This window comes from Paroedura picta, chromosome 9 (assembly GCF_049243985.1).
Source record: "Paroedura picta isolate Pp20150507F chromosome 9, Ppicta_v3.0, whole genome shotgun sequence".
In the NCBI taxonomy this organism is placed as follows: domain Eukaryota; kingdom Metazoa; phylum Chordata; class Lepidosauria; order Squamata; family Gekkonidae; genus Paroedura; species Paroedura picta.
Window position 1 is genome coordinate 77,561,723 of NC_135377.1, and position 22,335 is coordinate 77,584,057.

General features: G+C 46.3%; 1 protein-coding gene across 12 annotated transcripts in view; it reads right to left on the bottom strand.

Moving 5' to 3' along the window:
• CDH18 (cadherin 18) overlaps positions 1-22,335 on the bottom strand; it is a 902,365-nt gene that overhangs the window by 24,939 nt on the left and 855,091 nt on the right. For all 12 annotated transcript variants that reach the window (XM_077353383.1, XM_077353381.1, XM_077353388.1 and 9 more), the window contains one exon: positions 11,271-11,392. In XM_077353383.1, the coding sequence (XP_077209498.1) occupies positions 11,271-11,392 (122 nt within the window). The remainder of the gene's footprint in view (positions 1-11,270; positions 11,393-22,335) is intronic.

The following is a 22,335-nucleotide window of genomic DNA, read 5'->3' on the forward strand; positions in this document are numbered from 1 at the left end:
GGGTCCAAAGGGATCTCTAGGAGCAACAGAGTTTCATTCAAGGAGTGAACTTTGTTGGTCTTACAGGTGTCTTTGGAGGGGGAACTTACCACTTCAGTAGGTAGCCAATTCTACTGCTGAGCTACTCTATGGAATTTTTTTTACTGATCTCTAGCCAGTATCATTGTACATGTAGTTGATATAAATTATATAGACTTGTGGAACACAACTGAGTCACACACACACTTTAGCCCCAGTCTGTCTATGGTTTATTTTTAGGTCAGGCAGAATGTATCTTGAGTTCATTGTTGGCTGCTGTGGCACTATGTGTATAGTTATTTCTTTGTCTCTCAAAGTAACTTTGAATTTGTCAAAAGCAGATAGCCCCTGAATGTAGCATCTCTCCATATAAAGGAATGTATTCTTTGAAACAAAGAGAGAGAAAATTGTAATAAGATATATAGCCATCCGTGATAGGTCAGATTGTACGCCCTTTGTCGTCGACCTGATTGGCCAAAGGGACAGTGAGGGACTGAGCGTCAGGATACCTCATGATGACGTCTCAAGGTCTTAAAAATGAGCTGTACTGATGCAGACTTCAGAGAATGCTCCAATTGGCTTTCTCTCCATGCTTGCAAACATGTATCCTAAATAAATCCTCTTGCTGCTTAGCTGTCTTTGTTGTGGTCTTTTAAATTTTACACTGCATGATCCATTACATAGTTTAAACTCATTACTGTGGGTCCTCTCTTCTGCTGCCCAAAGTAACTGCTGCCTGCTGCTCTTCTCCAAGTGACAAACTTTCAAATACTTCAAGAGCAATCATGTCCCCTCTTCTCCATTAAAATGAACAAAGCCTTCTTTTGGCTATCTGACTCAACACTGACATGTCATTCATCATCCTATCAACCATCTACCTCCACCCTGAGAAAAGATGGCATCCATATACTTTTAACTTTCTTGGAGTCAGAAGCCTCCCATGACTCATCCCAGCGTGGGCCAAGCGTCTGGCAGGAGAGGAGCGGTTCTACTTGCTTTGCTCTATTTGTGCCACAGCTCCTTCCCAACAGGGCCACAACTTGATTTCTTTCATATAATGGTCAGATGTTAATGTTATGGCTGCCTGCAGGCAATATCTTTATTAGTTTTTGCACATTAAAATCTGCATTGGCTCCTGTGGCAAAACGAGGCCTGGAGGGGGATTGGTGCACCAAAATGGCTGCCTGGGCCTGCATGCTAAAATGGCTGCTGGGGGTACAAAGGCTGTGACTGGCTACACTTCCCAGGAGACTCAGGGAAGGGAGAGGGTCACATGCCCCAATGCGAATGAAGGAGTCAGGCTCCACCAGGGGGAGGAGCTTGTGAGTATTTAGGCTCCAGACCTCCTGGGAGGGCGGAGTCTCTCCAGGATCTCCAAGGGAGAAGGTGGTAGATTTGCTTACCCCGGGCAGAGGGACAGGGCCTGGCCTGACCACAGGAGAAGCAGACACCAAGCAGGTGGGCAGTGAGCCTGGCAGGCAAGTTCTGAGGCCTCTACCCTCTCAAGTAGGGAGTGTAGTGAAAGAGGATTACGTTTAATCGTCCATTTAAGTTCTTGCCTCAAGTGTGTATAAGTGCTGTGGCTTGATTCCATAGGGTGTGCTAGAGGGAGTGTAAACGTATCTATCTGATTGTAAATAGATCAATAAACTTGAGTTTTCCATATGTATATAAACTTGAGTTTTCCATATAACCAAGTGGCTGGTGCTCTGGACCACCTAGTCTCCCCTGCTCGGGTACTACTAGTATGTTGGGAGGGTCCAGGGAAGGAAAACCAGGCAAAACCAGGTGGTTGCCAACTCTCCAGGTGGGACCCGAAGATTGATGGTTTTGACCCAAGAACACCAGGAACCCAGCCGAGGGGGCTTACTGTCCCTCGGGAAGGGGTATTGCAGTCAGTGAGTGGTGACAGCGAGAGGCCAAAAGATATAGGCCCCACGCAGGGAAGGGGTGGAGGGCTGGAATGGGGCCCACAGGCTTGGCATTTGGCAAGCAGGCAGATGGTTCCGCCACAGCTCCTATGGCATATGACAAAAATTTTTAAAGGGGCAACCCTTTTGGATGTATTAATATGGTCAGAAACCACTGAACACGGGCAACCAGAGCTCTAACTTGATTTGCAATTCTGATTGCTGTACACTACTGCTCTGTATTTCTAGCTCAGAGGAGGGTTGAATTAAGTTTCTACTGGCAGATGTGTTCCCAGTGGAGGTAGTAAAATTTTATATTACTTATGTCTATTAGGAAAATGTCTGTCTCTGAAGCAACCTAGAGTGGATGATTTGTTATCAATGGTGTCAATGATGATTTGTTGTCAATGGTGTTTCATCAGACTAGAGGGAGGTGAGTAGCGGGGTACCTCAGGGTTCGGTGCTCGGCCCGGTACTTTTTAACATATTTATTAATGATCTAGATGAGGGGGTGGAGGGACTACTCATCAAGTTTGCAGATGACACCAAATTGGGAGGACTGGCAAATACTCCGGAAGATAGAGACAGAGTTCAACGAGATCTGAACACAATGGAAAGATTCTATGATTGTATGATATATAACTGTAAAAATGTTCCAATATAGAACCATGTGTCAATTCTTGACTTTATTTTAAACTTTTATATTAAATTTAAAATCTTTTAATCTCAATTTAGCTCTGCTAAACTTTTTTGTTTAATTTTTTTTATTGTGGTTGTTGTGGCATAAGGCTGCACTAATAATAAACAAACTTACTTGCATTACTGTTGCACAGATATAAATTGGTCTTCCCATGTGGAAGTGAAATTCAAAAAGACAACTGGAGGTGGGGTGCGTTTCTTCCTAATGTGAAATGCATTCAGAATTTTGAGTGAAGTCAAAAATGTTTTGGTAAAACCATCAATGGTTCTCAAGGTGGCCTTGTGCATTCTGAAGAGAGAAACAGGACTGTAGCATACCATGAGAAGAATGCAATGCAATCCCTGTTTCCCCAAGCAGAGCTCGTCATCCATAGCGATGAGTACTATACTTTTATTTGTGGTTTGTTTCATAGTTGAATCACAAATCAAAGCGCAAACTGATAAGCCAGTTCACATGCCAAACCAGTTTTTGTCAGTTTGTGAGTCAGCTGAAGTTTAAACCCAGTTTTCTGCTCCCCATTAAAAATTGCTGAGAGCAGAAAGCAGGTGGTTAAATGGCTCCAAGCCATTTCAACCTCCAGCTTTCTGCTCATTGTGGCTTTTCACAGCAAACAGAATGCAGGGGGTGAAATGACTGGGATGCATTTTACCTCTGCTTTCTGATCATAGATATTTTTGGCGAAGAAGAGAAAGCAGGAGTTTTATATGGGTTTTTCTTCTCTTAATGAACCACATCAAAATTAGTGGAAGTTCATGGTGGCTCTTCAACTTGCAATCATCACTTTGCCAGCATTAATTCACATTGAAATTTAGTTCATACCCATCCATAGAAATTCAATAGAAATGTGAGTCTGTACATATGTAAATCATTTTCATCACACAGTACAAAGTGCCCAAGCACTGCATAATTCTAACATGTATCTCCGGGTTGTGGCCAGCATTGCTGACTGAAAACTGAAGCAGCTGATAACCTTTTTTTCTTCATTTGCATTGCCAAGCAAAACTATTAAATCAGAATGACAGTCACACCAGGGTTTGTTATATCTGCTCTCGTAAGACAGCACTGAAGTGCAGGATAAGCAAAGACTTAGCAGCTATGTCATTTATTTTGTCCCACATAAACATGAAGATGAACTGCTGTTAGACATCCTTATAGCATTGGGGAACTGCGGTCTGGAAAAATAAAACCTCTGCAATGCAGACTACTATACTGGAACTAGAAATATAACTTCCTTCTCTTAAATTGGTGCATTTGTAATTGTAAGGACTACTTGGGCATAATTGGGAATGAAATTCTATACAAGTTTGCGAATCCCAGGAAGCTTTGCAGTTGCCTCCAGTTGTGGGGAGGTGGCCAACTCAGCAAATGTTTGACTTTGTTGGGGTCCATGCTCAATCCCTGCAGTGATAGCGGGTACTCCAAGAAATCTAGATTTTCCTTATGGAACTCACATTTTGACAGCTTAGCGTACAAATGGTTTGCCCTTAACCTCTGTAACAATTCCCTTACCAGCCTACCATGTTCTTCCATGGTCTCTGAGTGCAACAAAATGTCATCAAGAAAACCAGAGCCCCTTTGAACAATAAGTTGTGTAAAACCTAATTAATCCAATTATTGAACACTCTGGGTCTGCCAGAGAACCTGCATGGCATCATGAGGTACTCAAATTGTCCTAGGGCATGTTAAAAGCTGTCATATGTTCATGTCCACTTTTAATCTGCACTTGGTAGTAAGCCTCCCTCAAGTCCAGTTTTGTGAAAATCTTTCCCTTTCTCAGTTCACCCAGGAAGTCTTTTATTAATGGAAGGGGATACACATTTGAAGTGGACACAGCATTCAAACCCCTATAATCAGTGCACAAACACAGGGAGCTGTTATTCTTTTTGACAAATAGGACAGGGGCGGCCATGTGGGACATGGCCGGGGGAGTGAATACTTGAGACAAGTTTTTATCTAAGAACGCCTGCAGTTCCGTCATCTCATGTGGGCTCATGGAGTAAATTTTCACCTTGGGCAAAGGCTCCCCTCGTTTCAGTTGAATGGCACAGTCTGTTTTGGGTGAGAGAGCAATTTGTCACATTTGCTCTTTTCGAATTGTTGTTGTTAGTTGTGAAGTCGTGTCGGACCCATCGCGACCCTATGGACAATGATCCTCCAGGCCTTCCTGTCCTCTACCATTCCTCAGAGTCCATTTAAGCTCACACCAACTGCTTCAGTGACTCCATCCAGCCACCTCATTCTCTGTCATCCCCTTCTTCTTTTGCCCTCAATCGCTCCCAGCATTAGGCTCTTCTCCAGAGAGTCCTTCCTTCTCATGAGGTGGCCAAAGTATTTGAGTTTCATCTTCAGGATCTGGCCTTCTAAGGAGCAGGCAGGGCTGATCTCCTCTAGGACTGACCGGTTTGTTCGCCTTGCAGTCCAAGGGATTTGCAAGACTCTTCTCCAGCACCAGAGTTCAAAAGCCTCAATTCTTTGATGCTCGGCCTTCCTCACGGTCCAACTTTCACAGTCATACATTGCAACTGGGAAGACTAGACTAGACGCACTTTTATTGGCAGGGTGATGTCTCTGCTTTTTAGGATGCTGTCTAGATTTGCCATAGCTTTCCACCGCAGGAGAAAGCGTCTTTTAATTTCTTTGCTGCAGTCCCCATCTGCCGTGATCTTGGAGCCCAGGAAAATAAAATTTGTCACTACCTCCATTTCTTCCCCATCTATTTGCCAGGAATTGAGAGAGCCAGATGCCATGATCTTAGTTTTCTTGATGTTGAGTTTCAAGCCAACTTTTGCACTGTCCTCCTTCACCCGCATCAAAAGGCTCTTTAGTTCCTCTTCACTTTCTGCCATTAGAGTGGTATCATCTGCATATCTGAGGTTGTTGATATTTCTCCCTGCAATCTTAATCCCAATTTGTGACCCATCTAACCCCGCCTTTCTCATGATGTGCTCCGCATACAAGTTAAATAAGCAAGGTGTCAATATACAGCCTTGCCGAACTCCTTTCTCAATTTTGAACCAATCAGTGATTCCATGCCCGGTTCTCACTGTTGCTTCTTGACCTGCATATAGGTTTCTCAGGAGACAGATAAAATGCTCTGGTATTCCCATCTCTTTAAGAACTTGCCACAATTTGTTATGCTCCACACAATCAAATGCTTTAGCATAGTCAATGAAGCAGAAGCAGATGTTTTTCTGGAACTCCCTAGCTTTCTCCATGATCCAGCATATGTTGGCCATTTGATCTCTAATTCCTCTGCCTCTTTGAAATCCTGCCTGTACTTCTGGAAGTTCCCGGTCCACAAATTGCTGGAGCCTAGCTTGTAGGATTATGAGCATAACTTTGTTAGCATGAGAAATGAGTGCAATGGTGCGGTAGTTTGAACATTCTTTGGCATTGCTCTTCAAATACATCCTGCAAATCCCAACACTCTTGGGACAGGGCAGCCCATTCCTCTTGGCCCACCTCCTGCATGTTCACAGTGTCCCTGTGTGTCATAGTGGGGAGGTGGCTGCCCTTCAATGACTACAGCAAAATTGAATGTTAATACCCAGTCTCTCCACCATACATTGGGATCATGTTTCCAGAGCCAATCCAAATCCAGAACAAAAGGGAAAACTGCCCCTGGGGCAGTTCACTCCTTTCCCAGTGCTCTTCAAAGTCCAAGTTAAGGGGTGTTGTCCAGTGTGTAGCTGCACTACCTTTTGAGATTCCTCCATCCATTTGGGCAATTGTAAGGGTTCCAACCTTATTCTTAGGGCATGCAGCATTTTGTGGTTTAGATGAGTCTGTGTGCACCTACAGTCCAGCACCTTCTGGACCTTCACCCCCACTTCAGTCTTTGGGTCTGACAAAAGTCACTATGTTCAAGAGGAGGGGGATTGGACTTACTGAGCACCTGCCCCTACCATGGACCTGCAGGTGGGGCTGTCTTACAGCAGGTCAGCTCCATTTCCTGCCAGCTTGTGGGGAGTCACTTCCTCCTCAGATTCCTCAAAGGAGTCCCAGGTCAGCAGCACGTGTACCATCTTTTTCATTGCTTTGAACACAGTGACCAGGGCTTTTGATGTTAAGGGTACATGAGCGGGTGCCTTCTTCTCTCTTAGGGATGGGCACTCGGCTAGGAAATGACTGGCGCCTCTGTATCCCAGACACAAACACTTCTCAGGATTGCGGGTTTTCTCAGTGGCATTGTAGACTGGCAGTTTCTGGGCAGTGCTCCTCTGTGGGAAGCTGGACCATTTGGCCACCTTTTTGCTGACATCCCTGGATTACACCATTTCTAGGGTGCACAGGCAGGCCTCAACTTTGCCCAGCCCAAAAGGGTTGCTGGATTTACCTGACCCAGGCACAGTCTCAGCAGCTCCTTGCATAGACCCTCTTGGAAAAATTGCACCTTAGTCACCTCGTTACATTCATAGACTTTTGCTGAGAGAATTTGCTGGCATACTGGGAGACAATCTTAATACCCTGGTGCAGAGTCCGAAGTTGCTCCCAATTTATTTTATTTATTTACTAGGGGCAAAGCCCGTTGTCTCCAAGAATACAACGGGTGCTAGATCTCGGCGGTGAGAAGAGGAAGGGGAGGAGTTGTCCAATCTGTAAGGGCATGGGGTTCAATGTGTGTGTTCTGTGGGAGGTTGTGGTGGCATAGTGGCAAATGAGAGCATGGTGTGGAGATATGGGTGTCAAGAACCTGTGGTTTGGAACTTTCTTTGAGTGTGGGAGAGGACTGACCTTTGGGAATTGTGGCATAGTGGTTACAGATGAGCTTTCCAGAGCCATGTCCTCAGATATGTGAAGGGAAAATCAGACTGGAGACTCTTCTTAGGGGAGATTACATGGCAGCCAATTCCTCCCATTCTGTGATCAACCTGATTTCCCTTCTTGTGTGAATTAGGCCACAGACACCAAAATGCTCCTCTGCCCTAATACACATGGGGTAGTCACAGTACACAGGTGTCCACCCTGTTCCTTCTTTTGCATTTTTTCATTGTTGATAAAATGTTATGTGCCCACGTGCTTCTTTCATGGTTGCTCCTTAGAAGAAGAACGGATTTTTGTACCCTATTGTTTACTACCCAAAGGAGTCTCAAAGCAGTTTACAAACACCTTTTCCGTTTGTCTCCCCACAATAGTCAACCTGTGAGTTATATGGGAATGGGCCGCAGTGACCCAGCAGGCTTCAGGTGTCTCAAAGCATTTTCTAATTGTCTTCCCTTCCTCTCCCCATAGCAGACTCCCAATGAGGGAGTTGGGGTAGAGAGCCTCACAGGGAAGCTGGCAACCCTAAGAGGAAGACTCTCTGTGCACAGCAGTCTTGACCTTAGTAAGGTTTTTTTATCCTGGTTTTTTATTTGCTAGGCCAAGGTTGGAAAAAGTCAAGTCAGTTCCCATGTGTCAGTTCTCATTGAAAGAGGTCTACTGCACAGGGTTGTTGTGCAGATGAAACAGGAGACAAAAGAGCCAGTTTCCTCTGCAGAATAACGCTATGCAGTGGCCTCAAATCTGCAAAGAGTTGCAAAGAAGAAAGACCCATGGCTTGGCTGTGTCTAACCCCCAGTATTTTAAGTGAAAAGGGGCTTTTCTGTGGCCTCCTTTGTCAGCCAACTGTTTGGCAGAAGGGGAAAGTTCCCCCCCTCAAAAGGAATGCCCTCAGGCTCCCCTGCCTTGCTCTTGGAAACGCCTCCCTCCCCTCAGTCAGGGCCTGTCAGGGACTCCTTCGCAGCAGGCCTGAAGGGAGGGAGGGGGGAGAGAGCTCTGTCAGGGTTCTGAGGCAGTTTACAGTTGGACATGACAGTTAGGACAGCCTTGGGGTGAAAAGGGCTGGTGCAGTCTGTCCAAGCCTCTATTCTCATTCCCCTTGGCAGCCTTACTGACCTCCTCTCCCTGCACTGGTCAGGAGCAGACTGGCAGCAATGTCTCCAGATTGCCCTGGAACTCTGTTCTGTCCTGGTGAGGGCCCAATCGGAAGGCTTCCGATTGGCCCCTCCGCTTGTCAATCCGGGCCCAAGGGGCCAGTCCGGGAATTCTGATCACAGACACAGCCCACCCCAACACCTCTTACTGTTTTATTAAGAGGGAACAGATTTTATTTATCTATTGGACTTATAGCCCGCTGCTCCCACAAGGCTCACAGCAGGTCACAAACAATAAAATCACATTAAAAAAAACCCCAATACAATAAAATCCTCCTAAAAAGCTAAACAAGCCCAATTAACCCAACCGATCCAAGTGGCGGCGGCAATATACAACTTGACCCATTCTGAGGGAAGGAATAATAACAATCCATCAGAGTGACCCGGAGGGGGGGTCTGATCTACTGTTCAGGTGCCGGCCTCCACCATAGACCTGGCGAAAAAGCTCCGTTTTGCAGGCCCTGTGGAAAGCTGGTAAATCCCGCAGCCCCTCAACTCTTTCCATCAGGTAGGAGCCAGGACCGTGTAGGCCCTGGCCCTGGTTGAGGCCAGATGTCCCTCCTGGGGACCGAGTATGACCATAAAATATGTGCCCGCAGAGTGCAAGGCCCTGCGGGGGGCATAGAGTGCAAGGTGATCCCTCAAGTATGTGGGTCCCATACTGTGGAGGGCCTTAAAAAAGCCTGGCTACTTTCTTGACCTGAGCCTCTAAAGTTAATGAGGCATCTAAGGTCACTCCCAGTTCCTGGCTTGGGATGCAATAGTCAGTTGTGTCCCGGCCAAGGTGGGCAGGCATGCTTCCTGAGCTGTCCCCCTCTCACCGAACCACAAGACCACCGTCTTGACAGGGTTGAGTTTCAGACGACTCTGCTCGAGCCACCCAGCCATGGCTTCCAAACATCTTCCAAACATCTGGCAAATGGATCGGGGGGGGGGGGGAGTCCGGGCGGCCATCGATCAGGAGATACAACTGGGTGTCATCTGCATACTGATGGCAACCCAAGCCGTAACTCCTCACCAGCTGGACCAGAGGGCACATAAAGATGTTGAACAGCATGATGGAGAGTACTGAGCCCTGAGGGACTCCACAAGGGAGCCTAAACGAACTCAACATGTCAAAGACCCATCGGGGGCAGCCCAACCAGGAAGGCCAGCTCATAGGGAACCAAAAGTAAAAGGATTCAGATACCTGAAGCATGGGCAATAAGAACAAAGAGCTGGAACTTCTCATGTTGATGGAAAGGTATGATCTAGTAGGCATTACAGAAACTTGGTGGAATGATTCTCCTGACTGGAATGTAATAGTGGATGGATATGAACTGTTCAGAAAAAACAGAATAGATCGAAGAGGTGGAGGAGTGGCACTGTATGTGAGGAAAGGGCTTACCTGTCAGGAAATTCTAGTGAAGGAGAGCATATCTACAGTGGAAAGCATCTGGGTGAAAATAAGCGAGGGGAACACAAACAGTGTGGTGGTTGGTGTCTGCTACCGACCGCCTGACCAATGAGAGGAAGTGGATGCTGCACTTTGTGAGCAGCTTGAGAAAATATCCAAGCATCAGGACCTTGTCATCATGGGTGACTTCAATTTCCCAAATGTGTGTTGGGAAACAAACTCTGCGAAGCGTCCTCAGTCATGCAACTTTCTGACCTGCCTGGCTGACAATTTCATTTATCAAATGGTAGATGAACCCACAAGAGGTTCAGCCATACTGGACTTAATATTGATCAACAGGCAAGAGTTGGTGGATGAGGTGAAGGAGGTGGAGACCCTAGGGGGAAGTGACCATGTCCTCATAGAATTCCTTTTGAGATGGGGAGCCAAGGAAGCTTGTAGCCAGACGCGGATGTTGGATTTTCGTAGGGCAAACTTTAATAAACTCAGAGACATGATGAGTGTCATACTATAGACGAGAATGCTGGAAGGGAAGGGAGCATGTGAAGGGTGGGCGCTACTCAAACAAGAGCTATTGCATGCTCAATCAATGACTATCCCAGAAAGACAAAAACACTGCAGGAGCTCTAAGAAGCCTATTTGGATGAACAGAGAACTTCAAGAGGAACTAAGAAGGAAAAGGGAAATGTTCAGGAAATGAAGGGAAGGACAGAGCACTATATACCACATATATCACTTCAAAAAGGATGTGGACGAGGATGATCTGTGACCTGGGGACCAAGCCCTATACGGAAAGGCTGAGGGACTTAGAAATGTTCATGTGGGAGAAGAGGAGGTTGAGCGGGAACATGATTTGTTCTATGATTCTTGCAAAGTCAAGTATGTTGTATGAGCTGATTTGTGTCATGTTTGTGGCATATTCTCTGCCTTGACATTGCATTAGATTATCTGATTGTACACTGGATTGGATATCCTGATTTTACAGACCTCTGGAAAGATTATCCTTTGGGAATAATGGAGCCGCTTAATATTGAACCACTCTCCCACCCCACCCCTAAAAACGAAAGGGTTCTGAATGTCAAACTGGTATTTGGACCTGAATAACCAAGAATATTAGTATTTTTCAGTTCCCTGATAAAAGGATCTGGAAAATACTATTTTAAAGGTGCGCATTCTTATATGAATTGTTTCGCTAAGAGTTCTAACAGTACTTCATGTTTGTCCCATAGAGAGTGTGGTTTCGCCAAACCAGCCATTTTGAAAATCTGCTCTTTGACACAACTGCTGCACTGATTTCAGACATGACAAAGAGCATGCAACTAGTGTTTTACCTGCCCAGGCTTCATGTTTTCACAGACAACCACATCATAGTCTCCGGCAAGCTCTGGAGGGTTGTCATTGACATCGAGAATTTTAATGCCAACCTGCACATGGCTCAGGAGTTTAGGACTGTCTGTAAAACACAAAAGCATGAAATGATTCAGCAGTTTCAAAAGACACTTAATGACATCACGGCTTATCCCCAAAGTACTTTGTTGGCCTTGACCTTGGAAAGTAGTGGATTGGTTTGCTATTTCAAAATGAGGGCTCGTCAGAAGGTTTTGTCAGGATCAGTCCGTTGCTGTCTGCCATGTTATAAAGCTAACCAGAGAGACTCCATCTTTGTGTGTGTGTAACTTCTATTGCTTTTATCCATGTAACCATTTGTGCTTATAGCTCTGTAGCATTTCCTTTGAACCTCTATCCTTCCTTTGATGCCCCTGAGTTTTTCACACTGCATGTTCCCCCTGCTGTGATACTTTGTTACCAGTACCCCTGTAAACATCTTATCTACAACTTGAGGCGTCGAGCTGACCAAGGACGCAGCAACAGAGACACTTTGGCAGGAAGCCCAGGATGGCATCTGGGTGGAGGATGTCATCTCTCCCTTGGGAACGGGGCTGGTTTAGGCGGGAGAATTGTATTGATAATTGCCTGTTTTCCTGATATCGAACAGTCTTGACTTCAGATGTTTGAGTATTCAGATCTACTTCCAATTAAAGCTTTCTTTCTATAGAAGCCTTGTTGTGAGTTTTGTCAGCCTCTTACAGGTTTCACATACTATGTCAGAACCACTGCAGGAATGAGGCTCTCATAAAAATGTGGTTTGCTGAGCACAGCTAGCTTAGTGAAAATGAATTCAGAGATGAAGCTTGACTGTTAAATGAAAGGTTAGAAATGTCCAGGATATTATATCATATTCTTGGATATGAATTGGAGAAGAGTCCTCAGTGTCCATTGTTATCCTTGGAAATGAGAGTGAATCAGCAGGTTTGATTTGATGCCACAGTCTGATAGATAGATTGAGTAAATTCAGATAACTCACACTGACTGAAGTGGACAAGATGCTAAAAGTGGCGAAGCCAACTACATGCCCCTTAGATCCATGTCCATTGTGGCTACTAAAAACATCTGATACAAGGGTAGTGGCCCCCTCTGGGAAATAATAAACCTCTCCCTGACAACAGGAGAATTTCCGGAGGGACTAAAACAAGCAGTGGTTCGCCCACTACTCAAAAAAAACCCATCTCTGGATCCATGTCAGCCTATCAACTATCGTCCCGTCTCACACCTACCATTTCTGGGGAAGATGCTTGAGAGAGCTGTCGCAGTCCAACTATTAGCATTCTTGGAAGAAGCTTTAGTCTTAGACGCATCCCAGTCAGGTTTTTGGCCTAGCCATGGGGTAGAGACCATGCTAGTTGCCCTGACGGATGACCTCCATTGCCAATTAGACCGGGGAGAGTCAGTGCTGCTCATACTGTTAGACGTCTCCACAGTGTTCGACACAGTCATCCATGAGCTTTTTTGCTCACTGCCTTGCCAATACCAGGATCAGAAGGACTGCCCTTCAGTGGCTCTTCACCTTTCCCTGGGATCACGGACAGTGGGTAGCAACAGGAGAGAGCTCCTCAAGCCATCACCAGCTTGCATGTTGAGTCCCTCAGGGAGCATTTCTCTCTCCAATCCTATTCGACATCTTTATGCGCCCTCTTGCTCAACTAGTGCGGAGGTTTGGGCTGGGTTGGCATCAGTATGCTGCTGACACCCAGGTCTTCCTCCTGATGGGATGGCTGCCCTGACTCTCCCCCAGGAGCATTAGCCAGCTGCCTGAAAGCAGTGATAAGATGGTTCCAGCAGAGTCATCTGAAGCTCAACCCTTCAAAGATGGAGGTCCTGTGCCTGGGCAGGAAGGGCCCAAGTGAGGAAGCGTGCCTACCCGACCTGGATGGAATGCAGCTATCAGTGGCTGACTCCACCAGGAACCTGGGTGTGGTTTTGGATGGAGGCTCAGGTCACCCAAGAAGCATGGCTGGCATTCTACCACCTTTGCCAAGCCAAACTACTAGCTCCCTACTTGACCCCAGAACACCTAGCCACACTGATCCACATGATGGTCAACTCTAGGCTAGACTTCTGCAACTCGCTCTACACAAGCCTGCCCTTAACCTTGATCCAGAAACTGCAACTGGTCCAGAATGCTGCGGCCAGGGTCCTCACAGCAACACCATGGAGGCCCCACATTCAGTCCATCCTACAATAGCTACACTGGCTTCCTGGTTCCATGTAAGATCGCTTGACCTCAACCAGGGCCAGAAATTTCTCCATCCAGGCCCCTACCTGGTGGAATTAGCTCCCGGACGAGATCAGGGCCCTAGCGAAGCTTAAACAGTTCCGTAGGGCCTGGAAAAGGAAGCTCTTCCAACAGGTTGACCTAAATTCAATCTCTTACCATTGGCCCCTGAGCTCCCCTCCCATGAGAACCACCACCACCACCATGTCCAACCTACTGGGCTGTCAATATGTTGCAGTTAAACTTGGATGTTCCTACAATGTTTGTTCCATTATGTTACTGTTCTCTTTTTATGACTGTTTCACTATTGTTCAGTTTATCATGTTATTTGTACTGTTTTTTTAATCTCCAGTTCCATGTAAACTGCCCTGCACCTCAGGGGAGGATGGGATATTAAACAAACAAACAAACAAACAAACAACAAACAAATAAATGATCAGAAGCAGAATAGTTAGCCCTTTTTGAAGAATAAACAATTGCAAAGGGCAAAGGAGGAAATCCAAATCAAATTGATTCAATCATGATTTAATGGGAGGTAATCTTGTGGCGCAGAGTGGTAAGGCAGCAGACATGCAGTCTGGAGCTTTGTCCATGAGACTGGGAGTTCAATCCCAGCAGCCGGCTCAAGGTTGACTCAGCCTTCCATCCTCCCGAGGTCGGTAAAATGAGTACCCAGCTTGCTTGCTGGGGGGTAAACGGTAATGACTGGGGAAGGCACTGGCAAACCACCCCGTATTGAGTCTGCCATGAAAACACTAGAGGGCGTTACCCCAAGGGTCAGACATGACCCGGTGCTTGCACAGGGGATACCTTTACCTTTACCTAATAACGTTGCCATGTTAGAACCAATAAGTAATAAATGAATAAGTTACATTGGACTATGAATTGTTGAAGGATTTCATGGCTGGAGTCAACTGGTGGCGTCCAGGCACTGAATGGTAGCGAGTTCCTCAGAGTTCTCATTGCCAGGTTTGTTGGGGGCGGGTGTGAGCGGGGCTGGCCCAGTGTGGACGTGCCAGCTTTGTTGTGCATGTTCTGATTGGACTGTAGCGTTCCAGGGGACCGGAAGCAGAGGCCATATCGGCTCCGTCCTGGAGGGCTCTGCACAAATATTTATACAGCTAAAGATTATCAATTGGACTTCCTTGTCTAATGCCAATAAGGCCTTATGTATATACTGCTCTGTGAGAACAACTCTATCAGGACTGTGACAAGCCCAAGGTCACCCAGCTGGCTGCATGTGGAGGAGGAGGAGAGGGGAATTAAACACAACTTGCAAGATTAGGAGCCACTGCTCTTAATTACTACATCACACTGGCCCTCTTGACCAGTACAGTACATGCAGGTGTGAGATAGCAGATGCTCATGGTGGAGCTCCTATTTTATTTTATTACTACCAGGAAAGCCCATTGTGTACTATAATGCAATGAGCTCTAGCTCATGGTTTGCTGTGGATTTTGTGTCTCACTTGGAAGCTGGTAACCCTAAGAGGAGATTTCTCTGTGCACAACAGTCCTCATCCAAATCAGGTTCAAGCACATCAAGGAAGTGTGGAATTCCAGAACATGAACCTACATCTATCTGGCAAACTTGCCTCTTCTCTGCAATGTTTTTTTGACCTGAAATAGGCCAGGGACATTATATGGCTGGTTGGATGGCTTTTGAGGCTTTCACAGAATGTTTCCAACTCAGGGGTAGCCAACCTCCAGGTGGGGTCTGGAAATCTCCTGGGGCCATTCCGCACGACTTTAATATAGCACTAATCTTGCATTTTGTTTTTACCACTAAAACTACGTTCCGCATGGCGTCGTGAGCAATCTGCAACACTCCTGCAACACTAGTGCCAAAATCGGTTCGTTGTACCGATTTCCGGGGAATCGGGAAAAGTGGATTCACCCTCAGAAAATCGCTACACTCTTGCCAACAACCTGCAACACTTGCGAAAAAGACCTGTGCGTTCTCAATGTAGCGGTTGCAACAAAGTCCCTCCCCCGGGCTCTCTCCTTTGAACTTCCGGCGAGGTGATCGCCATTTTTTTCCCTTGGAGCGGGGAAAGCAACGAACCAGCAAGGCTTCATTCACCCAGTGAGGCTTCTCTGGCTACAGTCCCTCCACATAAGTGGTTTAAAGCTCCCCTAAGTCCCCAAGCACAACACAGCCCCCTATTTGCCAGTTCCCTTTAATTTTGGCCAAAAATCACGCCCGTGTGTGGGGGGATTTTTTTCCACTCGGGGTGTGTGGTAATGATGAATCGCCAGCTCATACGTCAGCTAGATGGGTCTCTACATTGCGAAGAATCAAGGCATATTCGTTAAAATGTGTGTGTTTTTTAAAAAACTGCTTAAAGGGAAAGGGGATTTTCGGGAGCATGATAACAACCGCCCATTGGCTGTTCCGTTTGATTGACGGCCAGGGGTGGGGACAAGCACAGAAAAAAATCGCTTCCTTTCTAGCGATTCCTGCGAGACTGGAAACCTGTGGGGAACGAATGAACCGCTACTGGATTCCACTACAAATGAAGGTATGTGGAACGCCGAGATTCCACTATTTAAAATAGTGTTTCCGCTTTGTGAAACCAATTGGCAACATTGGTCCTTGTGCGGAATGGGCCCTGGAATTTTTGCTCATCTCTAGACTATAAAGATCAGCTCCCCAGGCAGAAATGATTGCTTTGGAGAGTGGACCCTGAGGCAAGGTACCCTTTTGAAGCCCTACTTCCAAACCTTGCTTTCACTGGGCTTAGCTGGTGATGTCTGCCTACTGTGGGCAACTGCAGTTCCTGTTGTTGTCCACAAAACCAAATTGTTGCTAATAAAACTGGAAAACCTAGTCCCCCCCCCCCCCCCAAAGTGTCACTATCTATTTTCCTGTAAACCCTTCATATGTGAACTCCCAAGCTAACACCACTTGAACCTCTGGGCTACTTATGCCTTTTATTTCATAGGACCTTCATGGAAAATTCTGATTTTTATTTATCAGGCCACGCTTGAGCAAAGTCACTCAGCCTCTATGTCTCTCCATCTAGTTGCTTGTTCACCATTTAAAGTTACAGGGTCTAAATATTCCTTATTTAAATCTTTCTTCATTTTCCAGGCTTGCAGGACCCTTGCTGGTCTCTGTGCAAAAAAATGAAAACTGTTGATGGTAAGGACTGGCCAGAACTCATAGCCCAGGTGGGACAAACCTGCGCCACTCCACTCCTTTAGCTTGCAAGCCTCGACTATTGTCTCTCTATCCAGTTGGTCTGTTTGCACCAAAAAGTACAAATTGTTGTTGGTAAGAGTAGCCTGGAGGTCTCCTGGAATTACATCTCATCTCCAGACTATAAAGATCAGTTCTGGACAGGGCTGTTGTGCAAAGAAACATTTGAGCCTCCCATACAGGTTGTTGTGGAGATGAAACACTTGGGTCCATTCCGCACAGATTATTTGTAGCAGGAGTGTGGCTAATTGAAATCGCTACAAAAATGTGGTTATGCACAACGTTGTAGACAATCTGACACACTCCTGAAACCGATCCGCAGAAAGCTCTTCGTTGTAGCTCTTTCAGGGAAATCCCAAAAAGTGGATTCACCCTCCGGAAAGCGCTACACTCTTACAACCAATCTGCAACACTAGTGGAAAAGTTCTGTGCATTACCATTGTTGCGGTTTCTGCGAAGTTCCTCCCCCTGGCTCTCTCCTCTGATATTCCGGCGAAGCGATTGCCATTTTTTTTTCTCGGAGCGAGCGGAGAGCAACGAACCGGCGAGCCTTCATCTACCCAGCGAGGCTTCCCCGGCTGCAGTCCATCCCCAGAGCTGTTTTAAGTCACCAAGCACCACACAGCCACGTTTGCTGGTTTATTTTCCCTTTATTTTTCCCTTTATTTTCTGCCAAAAATCGCACCCGTGCAGGGGTGTGTGTGGATTTTTTTTTCACATGGGGGGAGCGTGGCAACGATGAAACGGCAGCTCACACGCCACCTGCTAGCTAGATGGGCCTCTCCATTGCAACGAATCAACGCAGATTTGTTGCAACGTGTGTGTGTGTGTTTTTTTACCCCCCCCCCAAAAGGAAAGCACAAGTATGTCCATAGACTTCTCTGTGTTGCTGCTCTCGGAAATGCCTCCCTCGCCTCAGTCAGTGGCTTATAGAGGTTCTCTTCACAGCAGACCTGAAGGGAAGGAAGGGTTTTTTTGGAATCCTGAGCAAAACTAGAAATTGGCCCTGACTAGGGGAGATTCCACCAATAGGAGTCTTTGGAATTTTCAGCAGAACTGGTAGATGGGGTGGAAGAAGAGGGCACACTTGGTAGCAGTGACCATGTGCTTTTGTAATTTGCAATTGTGGGAAAGAGAAAACCTTTACGTAGTCGTACGTATAGACTAGACTTCATTAAAGCTGATTTTCACAGACTTCAAGGTATGTTGCATAGAGTCCCATGGTCAGAAAGACTTAAAGAGATGGGAGTCCAAAAGGGCTGGGAGTTTCTTAAAAGTGAAATACTGAAGGCTCAATCACAAACAATTCCCTTGAGAAGATGGAAGGAGCCTAAGGAGGCCAAGGTAGCTACATAAGAAGCTGTCTAATAATTTGAGGAATAAAAAAGAGTCATTTAGGAAATGGAAGGAAGGCCTTGTTACCAAGGATGAGTATAAATACATAACCAATAATTGTAGGGGGAGTGTTAGAAAAGCTAATGCTCAATATGAGCTAGGGCTAGCAAGAAATGCTAAACATAACAAAAAAGGCTTCTTTAGTTATATTTCGAGCAAGAAAAAGAATAGGGACACCATAGGACCACAGCGAGGACAAAAAAGTGAAATTATAACAGATGATGAAGAGAGGGCTGAACTGCTAAACTCCTATTTCTCCCCAGTCTTCTCTTGTGAAGGGAATAGTGATCTATGTGGCCAAAACGTAACACAATACAGGGGACGGGAATGCTGGCCTAGGAACACTGCTAGATAAGTCCACAAACACCTAGTTTCTTTAAATGAAACAAAGTCTTTTGGGCCAGATGAACTGCATCCAAGGGTACTAAAAGAACTTGCAGATGTCATCCTTGAACCTCAGTCCATTATTTTTGACACTTCTTGGAGAACAGGTGAGGTGCCAGACGATTGGAGGCGGGCAAATGTTGTCCCCATCTTCAAGAAAGGGAAAAAGGAGGATCTGGGTAATTATTGACCTGTCAGCTTGACATCTGTAGATGGAAAATTTTTGGAACAAATAATCGATCAAACAAATAATCAAACACTTGAGCAGCTGGAACTGAGAGCTGTGATTTCTAAGACTCAGCATGGGTTTTGCAAGAACAAGTCATGTCAGACCAACATTATCTCTTTTTTTGAAAAAGTGACTACCTTGCTGGATCAGGGGAATGCTGTGGGCATAGTTTATTTGGATTTCAGTAAAGCCTTTGATAAGGTTCCACATGATATTCTTGTTCACAAGTTGGTAAAATGCGGTATGGATCCTAATTCAGGTGGAACCAGTTATTGTTACACCTGACTTAGGATCCATACCTAAATGCGGTATGGATCCTAAGTCAGGTGGAACAATAACTGGTTGACAAATCGTACCCAGAGTGTAGTTGTTAATGGTTCAGCATCTTCTTGCAAAAGAGTGACAAGTAGAGTACCCCAAGTGTCCTGGGGCCTCAGATGTCTCTAAGCAATTTAAAATTGCCTTCCCTTCCTCTCCCCTAACAGTCACCTGTGAGTGAAGTGGGGCTGAGAGCTTTGTGAGAACTGGGAATAGCCCTGAGTCACTCAACAGGCCTCAGGTGTCTCTAAACAGTTTTAAATTGCCTTCCCTTCCTCGCCCCCTAACAAACACCCTATGAGAGAAGTGGGGCTAAGAGCTCTGGGAGAACTGGAATGGCCCACAGTCATCCAGCAGGCCTCTGGTGTCTAAGCAGTTTAAAATCACCTACTCTTCCTCTCCCCATATCAGACACCCTATGAGATAAGTGGGGCTGAGAGGTCTGGGAGAACTGGAATGGCCCACATTCACCCAGCAGGCCTCAGATGTCTCTAAGTAATTTAAAATTGTCTTGTCTTCCTTTCCCCATAACAGACACCCTGTGAGTGAAGTGGGGCTGAGAGGTCTGTGAGAACTAGAATGGCCCACAGTCACCCAGTAGGCTTCTGGTGTCTCTAAGCAGTTTAAAATCACATTCCCTTCCTCTCCCCATAACAGACACCCTCTGAGAGAAGTGGGGCTGAGAGGTCTGAGATAACTTGGAATGGTCCACAGTCACCCAGCACGCCTTAGTTGTTTCAAAGCAGGTTAAAATCACCTTTTCTCCCTCTCCCCATAACAGACCCCCTCTGAGAGAAGTGGGGCTGAGAGCTCTGTGGGGCAGCCAGCGGTCACTCGGTCCCTGACCCAGAGCAGCAGTCATTGCCTCAGGGCCCACTCCCAAGCAGCAGAGGTTTTCTGGCATTGAAGCAGCAGCAGGCAGGCCCCTCAGTCACCCACTCTTCTGACCAGTGCCCCTGCCTCTGACCTCTGTCTCCGGCGATGTCCAGGGGCCAAATGATGGCTACTGGCCTTGCGAGCTTTGTGGGGGGTGGGCCATATGGTCGCTGGCCAATCAGGAGGGATGTACCGGACGGACAGGGCCGGATCCACTAGACGGACAGGGCCCTGGACAGTCTCCTCCAAGGAAGGTTTTTCCATTTTATAAAAGGGAGCAAAAAGTTTTAAAGATGATTTGGATGAGGAATTAGGGGGGATACTTATTAAATTTGCAGATGATACTAAACTGGGAGGGGTAGCAAGCACAACTGAAGACAGCAACAGAATACAGGATGATCTTGATAGGCTTGAGAAGTGGGCTTGTCCCTGGGCATAAAACCGCTCCGGTTCTGGGACGTAAGAGGATGCTGTCGCCATTTTTGGGGGGGTTCTTTTGCTTTTTTCCCGTTTATTCTGTGAGGTGCAGCTTATTTTTGTTCGATCTTTCCTCATACTTCAGTTTTGTTCCGGCACCTTAGTGCTTTTTTGGACTTAGAAATGGAAAAAAGAAAGGATGAAATTACAGAGGAATGAGGTCCGGATCGGTCAGGATGGCCAATTTGAACTTTAACTCCAGGACACAGCTCCATTCCGGGGGGGAATTTACAAAAGGAGCAAACAAAGCAAGGGCTCCGCGGAATTTTGTGGAACTAGAGGAGTGACAGGGTGAGCAAAATCAACAAGGTTTAAGAATTCTTACTGTGTGGTCTGAGTAAAGTGGGTCGTTTAAATCTGCGGCAGAGACGGAGGTGAGGAGTAATACAAAGATCAACACAGCCTAAGGGGGCTTAGCCGCTGGGAAAATAAAGAGGTGCCCTAGATATTGCCTGACTGTAAAAAATGTAAAACCTCTTTGAGCCTGTACAGAGGGGTCCAGTGAAAGGATGAAGCTTATTTGAAGAGCAACTAGCCAGAACATATTTTGCCACGTTTTCCCCACTTGCTGCAGACTATTAACTTCTTCCTTTTTTCTTTGTGGATGTGTTTCTGCCTATGGATTATTTGGTAGCTTACAGCAGTGGTCCCCAACCTGCGGGCCGCGGCCCGAAGCCGGGCCGCGAAGGCCATGGCGCCGGGCCGCGGCTCCCTCTCCCCGCCCCCCCGCAGTAAAAAACTTCCCAGGCCGCAAGCTTGCGGCCCGGGAAGCTTCTTACTGCGGGAGGGCGAGGAGAGGGAATCAGGGCCGGGCTGCGCCCATGCGGGCGCGGCCCGATGTGCAGGCGCGGCTCGCGGGCGCGGCCCGCGGGCGGGGTCGATGCGTGGGTGTGGCCCGCGCCCCGATGCCCTGCCGGTCCCCAACCTCAGAAAGGTTGGGGACCACTGGCTTACAGAATAAAATAACAGGCACAGGAACAAACAGCAATATTAGGACCGAGAACAAAGCCAAGTCTGTACTTGGGCTGGAAATTAAAGAGATAGGAACTGTTGGTTGTTGAAGAAAAGGACTGGTGCTCGGTGGAGAGGAAGGCAGTCTGAACTGGGATAATAGACTCTGTAGGAAAGAAGTAAATGAGGAAAGAGGAAACATGAAAATCCGAGAGCAGCTGTTTTTCTGATGCCCTGACACCAGAGGATGAAATTACAAGTGGAGAGAGGAGAGAGAAAGAGAGAAGAAGACGGAAGAAGACACGCCAAGTACTTTGCTGTCTGAAAGGGTTGAAATTGAGGGAATGTCCTTATATAGTTTCTTTCTTTATACTATTTATTTTTTAGATTATTTGTGTTATTAGATTATGAAGCCATAAAATGACAAAATACATATACTGTGATAAATAGGCTCAGGAGATATAGGTCTGGATTGTGGAAAGGCTAATAACAAAAAAGAAAGTTAGGTTGATTTTTGATATTTTGCTCTTGATATTTTGCTTTGTACTCCCTTTCGGCTGTAGTAGAGACACAGCTATAGACACATTGCTAAGTATTGGCTATAAGAGAATAAGGGGGTAGTAGATTAACTAAATACAATTAAAGTTAGTCAATTTGAATTCAAGGCACACAAATTACTGTTGACACACAACTAATTTTGTGGTCGGTGCATGCAGAAAAAGGAAAGGAAGGAAAGGAAGATACCCAAGACAACAAGATGTCATAGTCCCATTGTATACGGCACTGGTCAGACCACACTTGGAGTACTGTGTGCAGTTCTGGAGGCCTCACTTCAAGAAGGACGTAGATAAAATTGAAAGGGTACAGAGGAGAGCGACGAAGATGATCTGGGGCCAAGGGACCAAGCCCTATGAAGATAGGTTGAGGGACTTGGGAATGTTCAGCCTGGAGA